General features: G+C 42.0%; 1 protein-coding gene across 1 annotated transcript in view; it reads right to left on the reverse strand.

Moving 5' to 3' along the window:
* T265_12644 (hypothetical protein) overlaps nucleotides 1-18,325 on the reverse strand; it is a gene marked incomplete at both ends in the record, with an annotated part of 33,267 nt that extends 14,942 nt beyond the window's left edge. The window contains 6 exons of the mRNA XM_009164726.1: nucleotides 572-676; nucleotides 1,308-1,547; nucleotides 13,413-13,697; nucleotides 15,472-15,710; nucleotides 18,032-18,077; nucleotides 18,122-18,325. Coding sequence (XP_009162990.1) covers nucleotides 572-676; nucleotides 1,308-1,547; nucleotides 13,413-13,697; nucleotides 15,472-15,710; nucleotides 18,032-18,077; nucleotides 18,122-18,325 — 1,119 coding nt within the window. The remainder of the gene's footprint in view (nucleotides 1-571; nucleotides 677-1,307; nucleotides 1,548-13,412; nucleotides 13,698-15,471; nucleotides 15,711-18,031; nucleotides 18,078-18,121) is intronic.
* Nucleotides 18,326-18,583: the final 258 nt, after the last annotated feature.

Raw genomic sequence — 18,583 nt, forward strand, 5'->3', positions numbered from 1 at the left:
CCAAAATGCCTGGTTTTCCTCTGACCCTCCACAAACACTTAATTTCCCTACGTATCGATTTAATTGTGAATGTTGTTGACATTTTGGGAAATTCGTCACATAAAAATCACACCCGATACTTTGTAGATTAGGCGTGATTATTGACTAACCTATTCAGTCGTATTGAGTCCGATACACGTAGTCTAGTATTATTCGCTTTCAAACGATATTCCGTCAAGCTGGTCAATCGATATTACCTGAAAGACTGGATCTGCACATTCCAGTTGCGCTGCCATAGTTCCACAGAAGCAAAACACCTACCATTTTCAACCTTTGTAGTTGATAATAACGGCAGAAGAAAGTATTCTGGTCTAAAAGTGAAATTATATGCAGAAGGACCTAAGTTTGACCCTAACCTTACAGACCTCCCATAATCGCGTTCTGCGAACCAAAGTAATCAAAGATTTGTACATATGGGAGATAAAAACTTCTAAGGCAAAGTAAAAAGAGAGGAATGAACCGGAAACCTTATCTTCAGAGGACATGATACTTAGGGCTAGTTTACCACAGAAAGATCACATCTGATACTCACCTCCACTTCTTCAGTAACAAAGTACGGCTCTGGGGCTTTCTGTTTGGGAGGTTCAGCTTCAGTCCTCTCCTCTTTATCTTCCTTCTTTGGGGATGGTTTTCTTTCCTACAGGCAATCACCAGATGGAACAACCAGGATAGAAACCTGTCAGATTTAACTAAGGGCAACAATTTGTCAGCTGACGGACCACATTTGACAATGTCGTTAGAACTGAACTGAAAATAAGTCGACTACTCGGTATCTTTGTTCATTAAGCAACAAGGGAAGTCTAATGGGTTACTCAAAATCATTGCTTAAGGGAACCTGCTGTAGCAGGTAGTGTGAGCTTTCTGAGCTGGGTAATTTGATAATTCGTCACCAATCGATGTAACGTCATTACAGCTACTATAAATTTGCTAGCTTTGCCCTTCCAGAAGAGAGTCATCTCCATCTGGTATCTATAATAGCAAGACGATTGTAAAGCATCCAGATGAATGATCTAGAACCCAGTCTCATTACTTTCAGGCCTGACTTCTAATCGCTGTTTGCAGGTCACTGTATTCTTTATCATCACTGAGGGCAATCGCTTATTCTGAACGTATTAGTCGCAATGGAGTAAGTTGGGAAAGTTCGACAAAGTCCCGTTTACCTTACCGTCTTTGACTTGACCTATCAGAGGTTGAAGTTTGATACTGAATGTAACTCACATTGGAGAAAAAATTGAAGTGGAGCGATTCGTCATTTTTGCCCAACTTACACTTTGAACATACTCCTTCTGATATGGTTGTTTTGATGCGGTCGCCTGCTCACTCTTTGCCGTTGTCGGTCTGGTTTCCTTCACAGGTTTTGTGTCTTCCATATCGGGAGATTTACGAGGAGCACTTTGTTCTCGTATTCTTTCTCTGAGCGGTTTTCGGCGTTTTGGTGCCCCTGGCTTTTCAAGTTGAACAGTAAGCAGAAAGGAGTATTCATCCTCGTCAAACTCGGCAGACAAAACCTAATTTCAAAATATGCAAGAAATCGATAGTCTAACAACAATATTAGACAAATGGAGACGAAATTACATAAATAGATGATATAGATCATCGGTTTGCAAACTGGGTAAAATATCGATCTGATACCAACTATCTAACGAATTGCACAGAGGTGGATGTTTTGAATAAATGGCAAATTTGAAATGGAATTTGCATTTTAATGCCAAGAGTGATTTTTGTAACCCTACTTCTCGAGACGTTCCACGTTTTCCCCAGCCTAATATTCATTGATGCATAAACACACAAAACTGATCGATTGTGGACCCCGTTACAGGGGTTCAGCAAGTGTCAAAAGCTATGCAACTACCCTTTTAAGGAAAACAAAATGGGCTTTTTCTTAACGTATGTACAAAAGCCAACGAGATTCCTCCTGAACAAGCTCCAGAACTCGAGTTGTTATTGATTTAGTCGGAGCAAGACTGATATCAAAAATACACTAAAACCTTCATTCGATGAAGGCTTAAATCTATCAGAATCATTTTGTAATTGGAACGCAAAACCTATCCAAGGAAAAAGTCAGCAAGTATAAGTGGGACGAGTGCACTAAAACAGGTTATTGTAAGCATAGGCTACAACCTTACGTTTTGTTGACAGAAATTCAGTGTTACAAGTTTATTCCCTGGTTTTACTAATACCAGCAAAACCAATTCAGTTCCCGAGCTACTTTCCTGCAAATGTGACGTCCACACGATCCATTCCCGAACAAAGAAGTGATACCTGGTTTTTGAAAGAGTATACATAACAGACGAATGTAGCACGGTAACTCAGGTGGTTGTCCAGTCATCAGTCCATCATCACCAGTCCATCAAACCAATGGTAAGTCAATAATGGTCCAGTATGAAATTAGTATTTTTCAGGGATTTAGAAAACCATATCTGCTTTCTTGCAGTCACTGTATTTCAAAAGAAATCGACACAAAAGACGTTATTTCTTACACTCATTGGTCTAATAGCCAAGTTGATACCACCCTCTCCGCTGTCATACTAAATTTTATTCGTTTTGAATTTTACCGACTAAATTCTCCTAAGAGATGGAATAAATAGGTGTATTTCGGTTTGACTACTACAAATCAACACCTCTGTTAACTTTGAACAATAATTTGAGCGATCAGAATTGAGGCAGGGAAAGTCAAGTTAATAAAGCCTGTTCCAGCCTCCGCAACATTCATTCCTGTGACGCCACATTTTCTGCTTACATTTCCGATTCCATTTTTAGTGCGTCGCCACAGTACACTGCCAACGAACATGAGGCAAGGAATGCTAAATGTCAAGAACCCTTTGTATCAGTCTATGCTACTGGCTTTGTGTTCTCTTCACTCACTTCGTTTATGCTTCTTTTCATCCGGCCAAAATAGGACGAAATACTCAAGGGTTATATTCCAACCTCGGTTTTAGGAGGGATTTTTCGATGGCTACCACATCCCCTGTTTTTCCTCCGCAGACTTAAGAAGAGAGAGTAAGCACGCCAAGTCTATCTGAGTAGTTACTATCTTGAGTATATTTATCAACCTGCAAGCTGCCCTTTCTGGTAGTTACATTTTGTCCTCTGTACGCTGGTGTACAATGAATCGCTACATTTATTAAGGCATACACAGCTTATAGTGCCAGTATTTTCCTCATGTTATGGGCGTCGAATACTCAGTTAAATCAGAAGAGTGTGCTAATTCTGCGGGATAGTATTTGTTGTGTACCGTTTGTAACCGATACATCACCTCAAAGAAGCTTTTATACCAGCAGAGACATTAGGCTTAGCACCAGACACATAAGAACTAGATTTTTATGAAACGTGTGTTAGCAACGCCTCACAGCAGAGCCGTTTCTCCGGAGGCAATGTCTGGTGAAGGATGTACCTCTAGACCATTCCCTTATGTCAACATGCTTCATAGAGTTGAGAGATAAGCTTGTGTTATTTTGGCGAGCGAAATAGCTAGCATGTGGTCTCCACGTGGAATTCAGCGTATAAGGGTCAAATGGTTTTGCTTGTTCAGAATCATCAATCCCGAATGTAGACCAAGTTCAAAGGCCTATTCCCTCTTTCGTACAGAGTATCCCAGAGATTTGACAACGATTGAGATTGATTCGCGAGTTACTTTACGAACTCGGTTTCCAGGGAGATCCAGATACACTCGGCACACTGTAGACAGCACACGGGGCGGCTCAATCTAAAGGGCTTCATTTTGTATATATTTGAAAACTCGTGAATTGGATTCCATTGAAACAAGTTTGACTAAATGGACCGATTGATTAGCTGAGATTGGGTACACAGCACTGTTAGTTAGGGTAGATAAGGCAATCTAAGTCTGATTTCTCAAGGAACTGTTACATATAAGGTTCCCCACGAGTTAGAGAAAATTGTATGCGTCAAGCTCGGGAGTTTTGCACTTCCTCTGGTTCTCAATAAACAGGCAACAGGAGATTCAGTTTTGATTCCACTGCACCTCTGGGTAACAATCTATTAACTTGCGAATAAGTGTTTTGTCCACAGACGTTCAATTTGGTGATTAAATACGGAATGCAACTGCTGAAAATTTGGGGGCTCGGTATTTCTGATGAGCCCTCAAGATGAAGGTGGTCTGTCTACGAGTTTTCTCCAACATTACGGGTTGCTTCCTATTGTGCTTCGGTCGAAACCGCAGGAACAAGCTATCTTTAAAAAAAACAAAAGAAGGCCCTGAATTGCAGCAGGATAAGACTGTCCTAAGAGAAGTTACAAGGAACAGAGTAGCCACGAGGAACTTGGGAGTAAAAAATACTGGTTTAAGCAAGTTGATACATCTTCCTGAGCACATGGATCATATCTCCCAGCGGCGACCGTATTTAGCGGCTTTCAACAAGAGGTCATTCAAAGCAAATTTCCAACGGGATCTGTAGGGTTCAAGATCTTAGATCAAAGTCGGACTTTTCGATCAATTTGTTACCCGTGAAAATTTTTCTACACACATGACATGATCCAACAGGTGTTTTAGTACCAACGGTCAATTTTTGTGGATAAATTTGGCATAGTATATATATCCTTCATGTACCAACTTGTACGAGAGGTGCCACTCGCCCGAACTCCTCGAAAGAACGCCGTCACCGATTTCCCTTCACATTCTCCCTTCAGTAATTCATTTACTTCTTGCTAATCTGCAACTCTGATCCGATCACTGGCTTAAATTTGGTTTCGATTCCGACTGGTCCGGGTTTCTCACTGTCGATTTTTTGTCGCAGGTTTGTTAGCTGGCAGTTAGATATACCTCCAAAGCGATGTCTCATCGTCTCCAGATTTAAATCCCTATGAAGTCAAAACATGGTAAATTCTATTTTATTCTCTGATTACGGTGAAAATTTAAAAATATACCTTGGTTTGTTCTGAACTCTCTACCTAATAAATATCAGGTGTACAGACGTAATACACCACTCGTAAGGTGCTGAAAGTTCTTCGACAGCCCATGACCGGCTCCGATCTTTTTGAGGCTCATCAGGTAGGCGAAGTTCCCGAGTTTCCGTCAAACGTACATTCTACTTGAAACCAGATTGCACGAAATTATGTGTACTTATGAACGCTGATCACTTACATTCAATCCCATGACTTTACTTCCCACGTACTTGAAATTTATCCCATGTGTGTACTTATTCCAGCCAGGACTTATTCCGTAAATATTCAGCCAAACGAGGTTTTCCTCAAATACTGGGGCTCAAAATATCCTTCTTGTACTATAGCTTCGCTCCATGCTGTTCCTCGGCCTCGGAAACGTTGTAGATCGCAGGTCAATTGTGCATGCATAGCGCTTTCAGTTAACTGACATAACAGAAGGCTTGTGCGAATTGCTCGATAGAATTAGATCTTGCCACGTTATGCAACGTTCAAATAATCGTACAATAAAGTATGATGTGACAAAATAGATGAAACCCTAAGTTGTATGTTTCACTTGTGCTCACTAGAGGTAGCACGGTCCAAAACGACTAATGAATTGCGAATCAAACATTGCGGATTCATTTCTATACAAGTGGCTACTTCACGCAAAACGTATGGGCACAGAGTTGCGGATTTACAATACGTCTCCTGTTAGCTTGGCCAGAAAGGGACTTACGGATCAATCAGTATTAACAAAAACGCACATAAGTAGTTTAACGCTTACGAATCTTACGGATTCTGTCCTGCAAGTAATACCATTCAATGCTGAAGAGTCGAGGAGCACTGCATAGCTATACCAAAATTATTTGGACTCATAAGCAGTGCGCATATCACAAAATCCCGCAATCCCGATATCCGTTTAGCAATTACCCGGTTGAACAACGGCAGTGTGATTCCTTAGAGCTATCGACTTCACTAACGCCATCGTGAGCTATTTAGGCACCAGTATGTAGTATAAGCGTATTGTTGTCGATGATGACGATGTTGATGAGCGACAAGACAAGGGTAAAGCAGGACTGTGTCCTTGCCCGAAACTCTATTCAGCTCCTATTCCATAACATTCTGTGCCACTGCGAAATTGGTACAGCAATCCAATCCTGCTTGGAAGTTAAGTCGTTCGAACCAAAGGTTTTCCTGCTATGCCGGTTCACTTTTGTATGATGCTATTCGTGAACGGCTCTGCTTGAGCTTCGCATAATGAAACAAACTTAAGCAGGCACTCGCTTCATCGGCATCTTAGCTTAGATTTAGGTGTAACTATTACAAGAATGCCTAACTTTTATCAGGCTACAAATGAGGTTCAACCTGAAACACCACACATTCAGACTGTTGATTGTGAGAAGCACGGATTTCTGCTTTATTGTTAGCACATTGTCTACAGAATTGACGCATGATTGTGAAATGAACGCATTGATGCCTAGGCTAGCATAACAGCTGGAAATTTGAGAAACGTGTCTGACACCATCATTGCTTTCGCATAGATACTAAGATTACAGTGCACTGAATTTCTGTGTTGTCTTCGCTACAGTACACTAGCGAAACATAGACGATATGCAGATCACACGTCCGGATTCTTGACTGTATTCTGTTGCAGTGTCTGTGCAGAATCCTTCAGATTTAACGGATAGAATACATCCTGAACACCAAAATTCTGAGCAAAGCAAACACTTTTAGGGACAAATGCGTTCTGGTGCATTCTGGTGCAATCGGAACGTATGCCGTAAAGTAGCATCCCAAGACAAGTTGTTTATAGTCACTTAAGTAATGATGTTCGGAACTGAGGAGCCTGCGACTTCGCGATTCGGACAGGCTTGAAATAAGCTTGAAAAAATGACTCCTCCTGCCTAAATCACGAGAAAAACTTACACTCCATCAAACGGCCCGGAGAACGGCTATCCATACAGGCGTAAGAGGCTTTGGGACGGAACGCTTTTTGAGTCTCCAAGGCAGCCGTCCATTTTGAAGGAGGCTACGTCTATCTATTGCAGCCTTGGTCATATGAACATGCGCAATTTTCAGACGCAAATGAGTTGGTAGTATAGACCTGGTGAGCCACCAGCATATTCACCGTTCCACACGCCAAAGGAAAGCAACTGGAATGGTGGTAAGTTCACTAGGTCCTGTTTAGGCCGGCTTATCGGAATGGTTCACTAGGTCCTGTTTAGGCCGGCTTATTGTTTACAGGGAGTTCAACAGACGACCATATTCCATCAGATCCACACAAGCGCAAGTATTCAGTGGTCTGATCACTATTGACAAGCAAATCAGATTCGGATTTCAGTCATTCACTGAAGTCATGAAGCCGCAAGACAAGCAAATGTTTACCAGTCTTCCATCTTAAATACTGGTCACCAGCAGTCAAAATTGGCTGCTGGAGTAAAAGTGGAATATGTCCCGGCATAAAATTTTTAACCGGCTAGGTGCTATTTACCCTGAAACCTAGATCACATTGAGGAATGATGTTTAGGTTTCTTTATTTTCACAGTATATACATCGGGATTCCAAATGAAGAGAATCTTCATAGCCCAGGTTGTAGTGATGGCCGTTAGTTTGTTCAGTGAGCTGGGCAATCTTTTTGCAAGCGTTTCAACACCATTCTCAAGGTTACCCGGATGTCCACCAATAAGGAAATGGGTCAAGCAACAGGCAAGTAGAAATACGCACACAAAAGATCTATTACCGGTCAAGGCTGACAGGGTGGGTATATCCCATATAACCACGCACAACGATCACCCACTTCCACTCACAAAGTATCACATCGACTGATGGTGAAATGTTAGCAACCAAATTGTCTGACTGAGCGATTAAACCAACGACCATACCTCAGAATTCGCTGAAAAAAACAGTATAGGGGACAGCCGGCAGTTGTGTAAACATTTTAAGGTAATGATTGAACCTGTTGATCCTGACTGTAGTCAGTGCGTTTGGAAATGGACTTTAGCTAAAAATAACACCCACACTTGATCGCGCATACAAACCGAAGCATCAAGTGAGTGGGTATCGACTAAATTTGAGTCACCAATTGATTTCGTTTTCATTCTTCACATGAAGGGCAACGCAGACGCTTGTTAGGTTCGGCGACACATAATATGGTTAGTCGTTGAATTCACAGTAAGGCAGAACACATTTCAAACTTTTGGATGGTCATCTAAGCCATCCGCCCAGAAATCCGTTCATTCACCCATAGCATGATAATTCAGTGTTGTTCACCAACTACGTGTGATTGACTGACAGATGTACCATAGAGATACGGCCGCCCGTAGTTTGTTGTATGCGGGCGAACACCACAGATTACCGATTATAATATATTTATGCTTTCCGGAAACGGCTGAATATAAACTCAGGCCTATTCACCAACCGCCATGAGATTTTTTGCTGCATGTTGACAACGTCCCTTCATCTGGCACACACCGAAACCACCCTTGAACGACTGCGTGACCTTGGTGGCGGGATTTTTCGGGAGGCCACCAATCCTTGAATAATTTTTCCAACTTCCCGTCCTCTCGGTTTTTGATTATCCGACAACAAGTAGACGATTCATCATGGACGATTCCAGTATGGAAAACATCCTCACATATTGAGTGTACATGTTAATTGATTGTTACTGGAACTGATGGTTGAACGGACTCTGCAATTTGTGGCATGTCTACAGTGCGGAACTGAGTGTATCATCGCCATTTCCATGCGCTAGCGTAGAGTGGAAAACATCATACGACGTATGGCAACCTCCTTCTGCTCATAAATTTAGTTTGAGTTAAAGGTAGGTCAGGGAATCAAGGTTAACAGTCTATCCAACTGCCGCTGTCTCATAAGACTGGCAGTCAAATCCGCTTACATGTAAACTTGATGGGTGCATACATTTCTGAGCGTGATCTATGTGTGACCGCGTGCATTGCTCTCAAATACTTATGATGAATAGCATTTCAGTATCATTCACGTGACAGTCATGTTAGTTTGAATACCAAGTAAACAACCGAACCGAATCGAACTATATTCTGTTTCTAAGACGCATCACTTATATTGTAGCAGTTTTCTGGGCAGCACATCATTCGAGTGATGTCAACAACAGATACTGGAGTTTCTCGAGAAATACACTCCTTCGCAAATCAATTTGGTTTTCACGAGAGACTTAACTGAATCTCCCGTTCATAATGTTCTACAACTGAATGTGCTGCACACAAGCCGCCCCATGTTTCAGTTGGCTCGCGGTATATCTTCATAAAGGAAACTACTCACAAGGTTGCTGAAAACTCTTCAACAGCCCACCACCGGTTTCGCCCTCCTTGGGCTCATCAGGTAGGCGCAGTCCCCGAGTTTGTCAACCTTATGTTCTACTTTAACCCAAATTGGACTGTTTTTCGAGAAATACACTCATTTGCAAATTGATTTGGCGGCCGAAGAGTTTTCAGCAACCGTGTGAGTAGTTTCTTTTATGAAGATACAGGAATTCTTCTTACCTGATTCCCAAGCTTCCTAACCCCTCAGGCAGTTGGTGTTTACTTTCATTAAAAAATGAATTCCACTTACTAAGTTTCTCACCCTCCTCCGCAATTCTTTCAAAATTTTATGCGTAGGCGATCCTGAAAGTGGTACACTGTGTCATTTGATTTTTATCCGTAAACTGATACGATTATCCGTCTCAGTGCATTCACTGTTCACCATTCCTTTCATGATTTATTGAAAACTATTTTTCTCAATGGCTTCCTTGGTAACGCTTGCTATCCGCAGAAAGACCAGGTCATGATAATAAAAATACCAGTCAGACCGTGCGGGAAGCTGGCGACTTGCACCAAATAAAAAAACGAGGGACACGAAATACTAAAGATAGTTGAATCTGGATTTTTAGTTGGGATTTAATCCTATAAGTGAAATTAATCTTTGCTGAAAATCCAGTAAGCACTGTGAGCTGTTTCATCTTTATTGAGTGTCATAAGCACTGGGAACCTCACGATACTCTAGTGAGTTTAGATCCAATAACCTCCCTGTAAGTAGCAAAACCCCAAAGCTTTCGCCACAAGAGGCTGAGCAGCAGTGTGGTTCAACTGTACCTACACTGTTTATAGCGGCAATGATCCCTCAGTCACTAATTCACGTCAGGTGATCAACAGTTGACTGCCTGCTCGAGTGATGACCTCTAAGATGGATGTTTCACGCTCTTTGTGGAATTATCCTGCCTCTGATCTGCCTATAGGTTGTTGACAATCGGGATATTAAAGTTTTAAATTCTCCGAAAAGACCACAACACGTGTCCACGTGATGTGGTCGCTGTGACTGAAGGATGAGCGGCGCTATGTTCTGTCTAAGTGAGACACAATCATGCTGTTGTTCAGCCGCTCGTGACCGAACGGTGAATTGTTATAGCACTGACTGGAATATCGCGGATTCATAGCTCCCGGATCTTCAGCATAGACTGGCTTCGCTGACAGGAGAAAAAAATTACCGAATCTTCTGGCACTATCATGACTTGCCAGATCCTATGGTCATTTTATAAAATCAGAACAGTACCCCCTCGAAAGGCTAGCAAGCTTGCAAACTGTCTATTTGATTTGGAGGATGTTGCAGGTTAACGAATATTCTTCATTAATTACATGAAAGCAGCCAACTCAAGCCTAGTGAACGAGGCTGGTCGCAGAAACGAGCCTGAAAAGTGGGAGCAAGTTAAACTGACTTGAGAATTGAGCTGGGTTTGAAGGACAATCTGTGAGTTCATCCGGTCAACTGTTTGTCATGAGGGTGAAGAACAATAGCGAAGATTGAGAATTGGGTATAAAAATAACTGGTCTACTTTAGCTGCTTTGAAATCTGCCCACAATTCACTGTGATTGCTCTTGGAGATTGGGCCATCTCTATACTGTGAGTACCATTCGGTCCAAAACAAAAGTGAGCTTAAAAATTACAAGACCTAGTTCTGCCATCCCTTATCTGGCCTATCTGGAAACAGAGTTTCCCAGTTCCACTTAGACAAATCTTTGTGCTCCATGCGAACGCAACTGGAATACGAGTTGTACCAACCCTTTTCATAGACAGTCAGAAAAATGCTTTTTTTATTCAAATGACTGATCTGACCTTTGTATCTAAGATGTGAAGATATGGCCGAATATATGGGTAAATTGTAACTACTTACAGACAGTGGCGAAATATATTGTTTTCAAGAAGGATTGCGTAGGCTGACTGAACGGTAACACACTTGTTATAGTAAGGCATAACTACTTGAATATACACCAGTAGTGAAAATAAAACGCGTTTCCGGAATTTTCAATAGGAAGTGTAGCTCTATAGTAAGGATATTGTAAGCCCTTCGGGCGAATTCCACAGAGACATGAGAACTGCATTCAATTTACAGAACAGTGTTGACAAAAAATAATAATCACACTGATTTCAACCGAATCCAAATAATCGGAAGCCAAATCTTTATTATAAACAAAGTAAACTCTGTCTCGTGAAAACCTAATTGATTTGCAAATGAGTGTATTTCTCGAAAAACAGTCCAGTTTGGGTTCAAGTAGAACATAAGGTTGACAGAAACTCGGGGACTGCGCCTACCTGATGAGCCCAAGAAGGACGAAACCGGTCGTGTGCTGTTGAAGAGTTTTCATCCAACTTGTGAGTAGTTTCCTTTATGAAAATAAACTCAGGTACGTTAATTGCTCGGTGGGTATTTGGTACCTTCTGCTTAACTGTTCCATCTGTTGCCTCAGGATGTGAAATGATGCCTTTTTGCTGACAAAATGCTATTGTATGCGAATTCTACGCATGCTCTAGTGACCTCGACTGGCAGAAGTCTTCTGTTTCACAAACAATTCGAAGGGAGTTGCTTTGCAAAACTGAATATTTTCATATGTATTGCATTTTTCAACAACAGAGCAAATAATTTGACCCAAAAGACTACTAATGTTTTGGTGTATGTTTCAGTTTTTACAGAACCCGAGTGTGTTTGTCACAAAAAAGTCGTCTTTCATACTCATTGTGATTACGCGTAAATTTTTCACCCATAAGAATAATCACCATCAGTTTGAAGGCTACGATCGCGTCGGGGAAACAGACCTGGCACACACCACCAGTAATGATGTCCAAATATTGGTTGTTAGACAAAATGGATTTCACATACAAATACACCGAGAAAGCTGAACTCGTTTTACACCACTTATTCCGCCCTGAGATCCTATTCAGGCCATTTTCAATGTATTTATTTGTGCGAGAACAATCTTTGACTACCTATGATCTCGGTCTCTGGGCGGAAACGATCACCAAAGCATCGCTTCAAGAGTGATATACTTCAATGCCCAATAAAAAAAACGAAAGTGTTACCCCATAAGGTAGGATTCCTATATCTTTGCGTGATGCAGGGCTGGTTCAAACATTACCAAGTCTAGTTCCTCCAAAAGATCAGTTCGATATGCGAATCCCTTGACGTTTATGTTAAGACGATATGAACCTGGCCAGAGCAGGAATCGTCCTACTGCGATATACGCAAGAGCCAGGTACTTGTATGCAACAACCTAACACAGGACAAAGGGTGGTATCACTGTAGAACAGTGTCATCCACCTCTGAAGGACGAAAAACTGGTCTTTGTTCGTGAGTGATTAGTATATATCGATGGAGGCTTCCACATGAACTATGTGCGTGATTTCCTATTTTCCATTGTTAATACACTCAAGTTAACAGTTCTGCTGCGCACTTATTGCACAGCGTAACGGCGAGCTTACAAACAGAGACCACTGTTTTTGATAGTCATTATGACAAGCGTCTCGGATCAGCTATGTTCAATCAGTGTGACCCCTAGCGGAGAAAATCATTGCAGTAAAATCAAGCGTTTAAGCACGTGACTTAGTATCTTAGAAAGTTAGTCGGAGACTCAACTAATCAAATGTGATCTTGCCAGCATCACTGTCAACATGGTTCGGATTGCAACTACTGCAGGTGCTGTGAAAGACCATGGTTTGTCAAACTTAGCCCCCATATCGGCTCTCATTTCGCGCTCAGTAGCTGAAGCCATTGGAACTTCAGCGCCGTTTGCCCATGATCACTTTGTGCTTGCGCTGTTCCCATTCATCTGCATAGAACTTATAAGGAGCCGGAACGGGTTTGAAAACCTAAATACAGTTCCTCCTGGACAAGTCCATATGGCCTATGATCAGCATTGCGTTTTGGAAACAGAACTCTACAAAATACACAAGAAATGTGCTCTGGAAGTACGGCAACACAAAGTACTTAGCTCACACTGAACGGCTGTCAGAAGAGTCAAGTGGGAGCATTGAAACGATTTAGTAACAATCCAGACGTAGCCAAAAGTAGGTGCTGCAAGAGGGACTCCTCATATTTGCTCCCATTTGCTTCAGTAAGTACGTCCTTGTGACTGTCCTTGTGAACGGGCGGTCTTTAGGTGGGTGGAGAACTCGCACATGCTGATGAGTAAGTACATCACACTCACCTTACCCATTTTGGCCTGCGAAATAGGCATAGATAATTCTGGGTCTCTCATGGTATATTCAAGCAGGTGACTGTATATGTGGTCAAGTTGAGCTTTCAAGTCACCTTCGCCTTGACTGATGGCCAGAAGTGGACGTGAGCCCAAACGATTGACATCCGGTTGACGTATTTTCTCCGACAACTGCTTGAGCGATTCGCGAACTTCTGCAACGGTCATGTGGCGCGTCTGATCGATACACTGGGTTACGAATGGTAGAACGTCAAGACATGAACTTGGAACAAAACTCTAAGGAGAATGAAAACTGGTGCAACAGACAGCCATATTTGGTTCACAGAAAAAGTCCAAAGGTTGGTTAACTGCATTTAATTTTTTAACGTTGCGGAACCTATTTCTGTGAAGTATAATGCGCTGCTGCTTGGTAACTCGTATAGTAGAAAGGAACCATGTTTGGTTTTGGGTTGGTTGGCCCAACAAGTGACCCAGAACGTTTGTGAACCCGCACTGTCTTACACACTATTTCTTTGTCGTGACGGTTGATGTATCAAATTACAGTGGCATAGTGTCTTTGGTTTTGGGTCGGTTGGCCCACCAAGTGATCCAGAACGTTTGTGAACCCGCACTGTCGTACACACCATTTCTTTGTCGTGACGATTGATGTATCAAATTACAGTGGCATAGTGGTGTGACCTGTTGCACTGCAACAACCCTATAGCAAATTTTTTACTTTGTGATTGCTTACCAGTACTCAACACAACAATGGCCTTTCAGTTGATTGGCTATAGTGAGCCTCCGCGACTCACCTCAAGAAAAACCACGCCGAATGCGAGTATCTTCTATCACAGAACTGCAAGCGGCGAGGCATACATTTCCAGTTTTTCCCATGAGATGTATTTCAAATTGCATTAAATGGATAATAAATGCGAAGATCCGAAACATCTTTCCAGACGAATTGCAGTAATGAATGAGTTCATGATTACTGAGGCCATCAAGAGAACTAGACCAATACGATTCTGGTGCCTTCTCACCTTTCGTCAATGAATTCATATTACGCACATTCTAAAATCCTCGAGAATCTCTTGGATCTGCTACTGTTACACAGGAGCGTGAATCTTTTGTCGGCCTGCAGTAGGGTAACAACCGAATGGATTGACATAGTTTGAAAGACAACAAAATGATGAGAATCTACACTGGTTGGAGGCACTTCTGTTTTGATGCCAAGTTGGGGCTGATTCATTTGTGACTAAACGATAGGAGTGCGGGGCCTATATTCTGAACACTCAAGTAGCATAGCATATCAAAGTTGCATTCTTGCTTCAGCTAACCATGTGTTTGAAACTATAGAGAAATTTTAAGGAGTGTCTACTTTACGCGCTTACGTATTCAACACCACTTCTTCTCTATGAAAGAGGACTTTTTAGGCATCGAACTTGTGGGGCATATCGTTCGAATAATGTTATTTTTTCGCGATATGTCAGCATTACAGATCACCTGGATAAACAAACTGGGCACCACTACCGTCATGGAAATTTCATGTTAGCATACTGGTTGGTGAACTGAGTTCGATTGGTATCTCGCGTCGAAATGTAAAGTTCTTGAGTCGTCACCATCTTATCATTACTTACTGAACACATTGCTTGGATGGTTCTTGGATGGCTCTACAGCGTCCCTTAAAGAAAATACAGTACGATATACAGAACGTCATACTAAGTGAAACATGAAACCGCGTTTGTGTAGCATGCAGCATCCAAGGCCGAAAACATGATAAACAAGAGACTCAGCTGGTATTCCGTTGAGTATCACGTTTACGTTATCTCCATCTACATGTGATAATATTTCGTCGATCTTCCTCCTCTGTATCATCCACTGACCGTTCGCAAAGTGTTTTTGTGTTAGACTGATAGCCGCGTTGTAATATACAATGCTTTGATAGGCCTTAGTCGTCTAATGAGTTTGATACTCGTCGCTTCAAAAGTACATGTAATGTGTCACTGTTCCCTAAACGTCAGATTCAGTGGACAAATACAGTTTACTTACACACGAATAGATGAAACAGACTTACTTGCGTCAAATGTCCAGCAATGGCGGTCAACTGTTGGTGAGTGACAGCATTTTCCAGTCCGGTACTTGGGGCCTGGTATGGCATCTGAATATAGGTTGGTTGTGGAGTTGGATAGTAAGATCCGTAGATGTTTGCCGAATTCTGCGACCGGACATCCCAGTTGAGACCGGGAACTTGACCCCACAGATTGATTTGTGTGCCCGAGTGATTAGTTGCCGCAAAGCCCTGGTCAGCGTTCCCTAAATTTTGAAATTTGAGTGCAGCCGTAAAGGAAAAAATACGCAAAGTGATCCTATGCTACTTAGTCTGGAGTAGAAATGTCATCATTTGCGTTTTAGCTCCGATGATGGCCTATAAGTGAGCGCCGTAAAATCCCAGTGAGTAAGCTGACAGACTACGAATTGCGAAGGCAACAGATGTGTACACCAAATATTGGATACGCTAGACAGAGGACCACCAAGGTTAATGCAGGCACCCCTGGTTTTTCTGAGTTATGCGCAGCTGTGGAAGCCTTATGGCTAAAATCAGAACAAAGTTGTTTGTTCCGTCAATCGTGAAATCAAAGCTGAGAAAACATTTGTGCCCGAAAATCAAATGTAAACGTGAAAAGCACTTATGGTGTTGCAAAGGCAACAAATTCAACACCACAGAAAAAATCGGACTTCTGGAGTGGTCTAAAATATTTTCCAAAAAAAACCCATGTACCAAATGTCAGGAGCTAATGTCACTACCGCTTGTCTAAAATAGCTCTTTTAAGAACATGGATGTCGCATCATAAATGAGAAATTCAGCTGAATTCTAGGTGAATATCCCGTCAGTACCGAATTGGTGTGCAGCACAGTGTATAAGTGAAATGCTTGCTCTTTGTCTGAATATTTATCACTATTTTTTTCGAAAACACAGAACATGTGCGCTGGGTAGTAGGATGTGATTGAGCCAACAAACGGTACGTGGTCTTTCTAACATGCGGACAGAACACGAATGAGATGCCAACTAACCGAAAAAAATTATTTTACTATCGGAATAATTTGACCCTACTAACAACTCGTCGAAAAAAATTAAATATTTTGTTATATGGTTAAACCTCTTTGGAGAGACCATCTCTAAGGACCCACAAAGTTCTTTTCTGTGTAGTAGTCTCTCTGAGGAAGAATCACAAAAATGAAAGAATCCTGGTGGATATGATATGGACTCGTTTTCTGTTAGCATGATCACTCAAAATAGGGATGGAGGCGAGATGGCCCAAGTTGTTAGAGCACGAATTCGCTGACCAAAAGGTTTGAACCCGACCTCTGCCTCTCGACTTCCCCTGTCTAGGCTTGGTCAACCTGGCAGTATCCCAGCCCTCTTGCAGCCTTCGGGTGGCATGGCAGTTAGACACCGAGAGTGCTACAGCTGAACGATTTGTTCAAAATGGAGACAGCTGTAGTCAGTCCCTTCTGACCTTTCACAGCTTGATCAACGGAAAAAGAAGACCCCACCGTGACTCAAGAATTAGAGAAGTACACCAGGGATTTGAGGAGGACAAGCCTAAATACATGATCCTTTCATTTGTCGGTATACAATCTGTGGACGTTGTGTCGTCTACCTGACAAGGTTTGCATATCACAAACCATACTTGCAATAAAGCGACCATTTTAACATCACCTAACAGGGTATCTAATCACCCGGTATTGAAGCATAAAAATGTTGTGACCTTTAATTCACAAGATATCTAGAGCAAAATACTGTCAGAGCTGTCCACTATACGGTCATGAACCCGTATTAAGCTTAGACAAATCGGTGTGCTGCAGTTTTGTTTACCAACAACAGAGGTAACAGGCGACAACAATTTCATGTGCACTATACCTACTCAAACCGAGAGACATTACTACACAAAAACATTGGTAGCTCGAATGAGTTTATTGGTTGTTGATCAAGTGGCTGTTGATCTGTTCGCACAGCTTGACAATTGGCTTGCAAACGTTTCATCACCATACGAGGAGACATCATCAGTGCGCAGTTGGGTGGGTAATTCTTCGTTGCCTGCGTGCGTTCATATAGCATTCGAAGGATAGCTGTTATCTTCTGACGTGATTGGCTAATTGAAGATCACAAACGGACCAATAGATTGACCAAATTCATTACATTTCAAGTAGCCAATCACGTCAGAAGATAACAGCTATCCTTCGAATGCTATATGAACGCACGCAGGCAACGAAGAAGTACCCATCCAACTGCGCACTGATGGTGTCTCCTCGTATGGTGATGAAACGTTTGCAAGCCAATTGTCAGTCAAGCCGAACAGATCAACAGCCACTTGATCAACAACCAATAAACAAAACAGCAACAGTAGGCCCGCGATCACACAGCCAGCTAGGGCTCAAAGTAATTTATGAATTTAAACTTGCTTTCTCTTTGCTGGGGAAGGAGAGTCCTTCGTTTTTATCCAAAGAATTTTCAAAATTCATAGGTTAAAATATGTTTATTGTCCTGTATTTTTGTCCCGTTGCTGCTACTGGCGCTGATATCAAAGAGGATGTGCAAGAATTTATATTGTAATTAGTAGTGCAAAACTTACTTCGAACAAAATTGTCAACTGCATCGTCAAGCGTATCTTCAGCCTGCTGCAATGAAATAAGAAATCTAATGGTTTACGTATTTGACTCACCCGCCGAATGACAGCCCTGTTGTACTTTCCCAAGTAGTCAGAATCGTCACCGGATTCGCTACTCACAGAATTACATCTCATGTCACTATCTGAATAAGTCTCTTCGATTTCAACAACACGGAACTGCTTCGTGACCACGTGACTTTCAACTTGGGTCACACTAAAAGTTTCAAAGTAAGCATACAAGAGGAGAGGTTGGTTTTCACCTGTGTACAGCCATAGCTTTTATTGTGCGTCTGCCGGCACGCAACGAAAAAGGAGCCTTGTACTGAAATGTTTTGTCACGAGCATTTTTCTTCCACGGATTCGGTTTAGACCCATCGGTGGTGAAATATATCCTGGCATTGGGTGTATCTAAGATAGAAGAATGTGGATTAAATTAGTTCGTGAGACGAGTCGTTTCAGTTTAGAGAAGTATCAGATAAACGCGTTTAACCCTAATGACAGTAACAATCGCATTTT

The sequence above is a fragment of the Opisthorchis viverrini genome (genome assembly GCF_000715545.1).
Source record: "Opisthorchis viverrini unplaced genomic scaffold opera_v5_8, whole genome shotgun sequence".
In the NCBI taxonomy this organism is placed as follows: Eukaryota; Metazoa; Platyhelminthes; class Trematoda; order Opisthorchiida; family Opisthorchiidae; genus Opisthorchis; species Opisthorchis viverrini.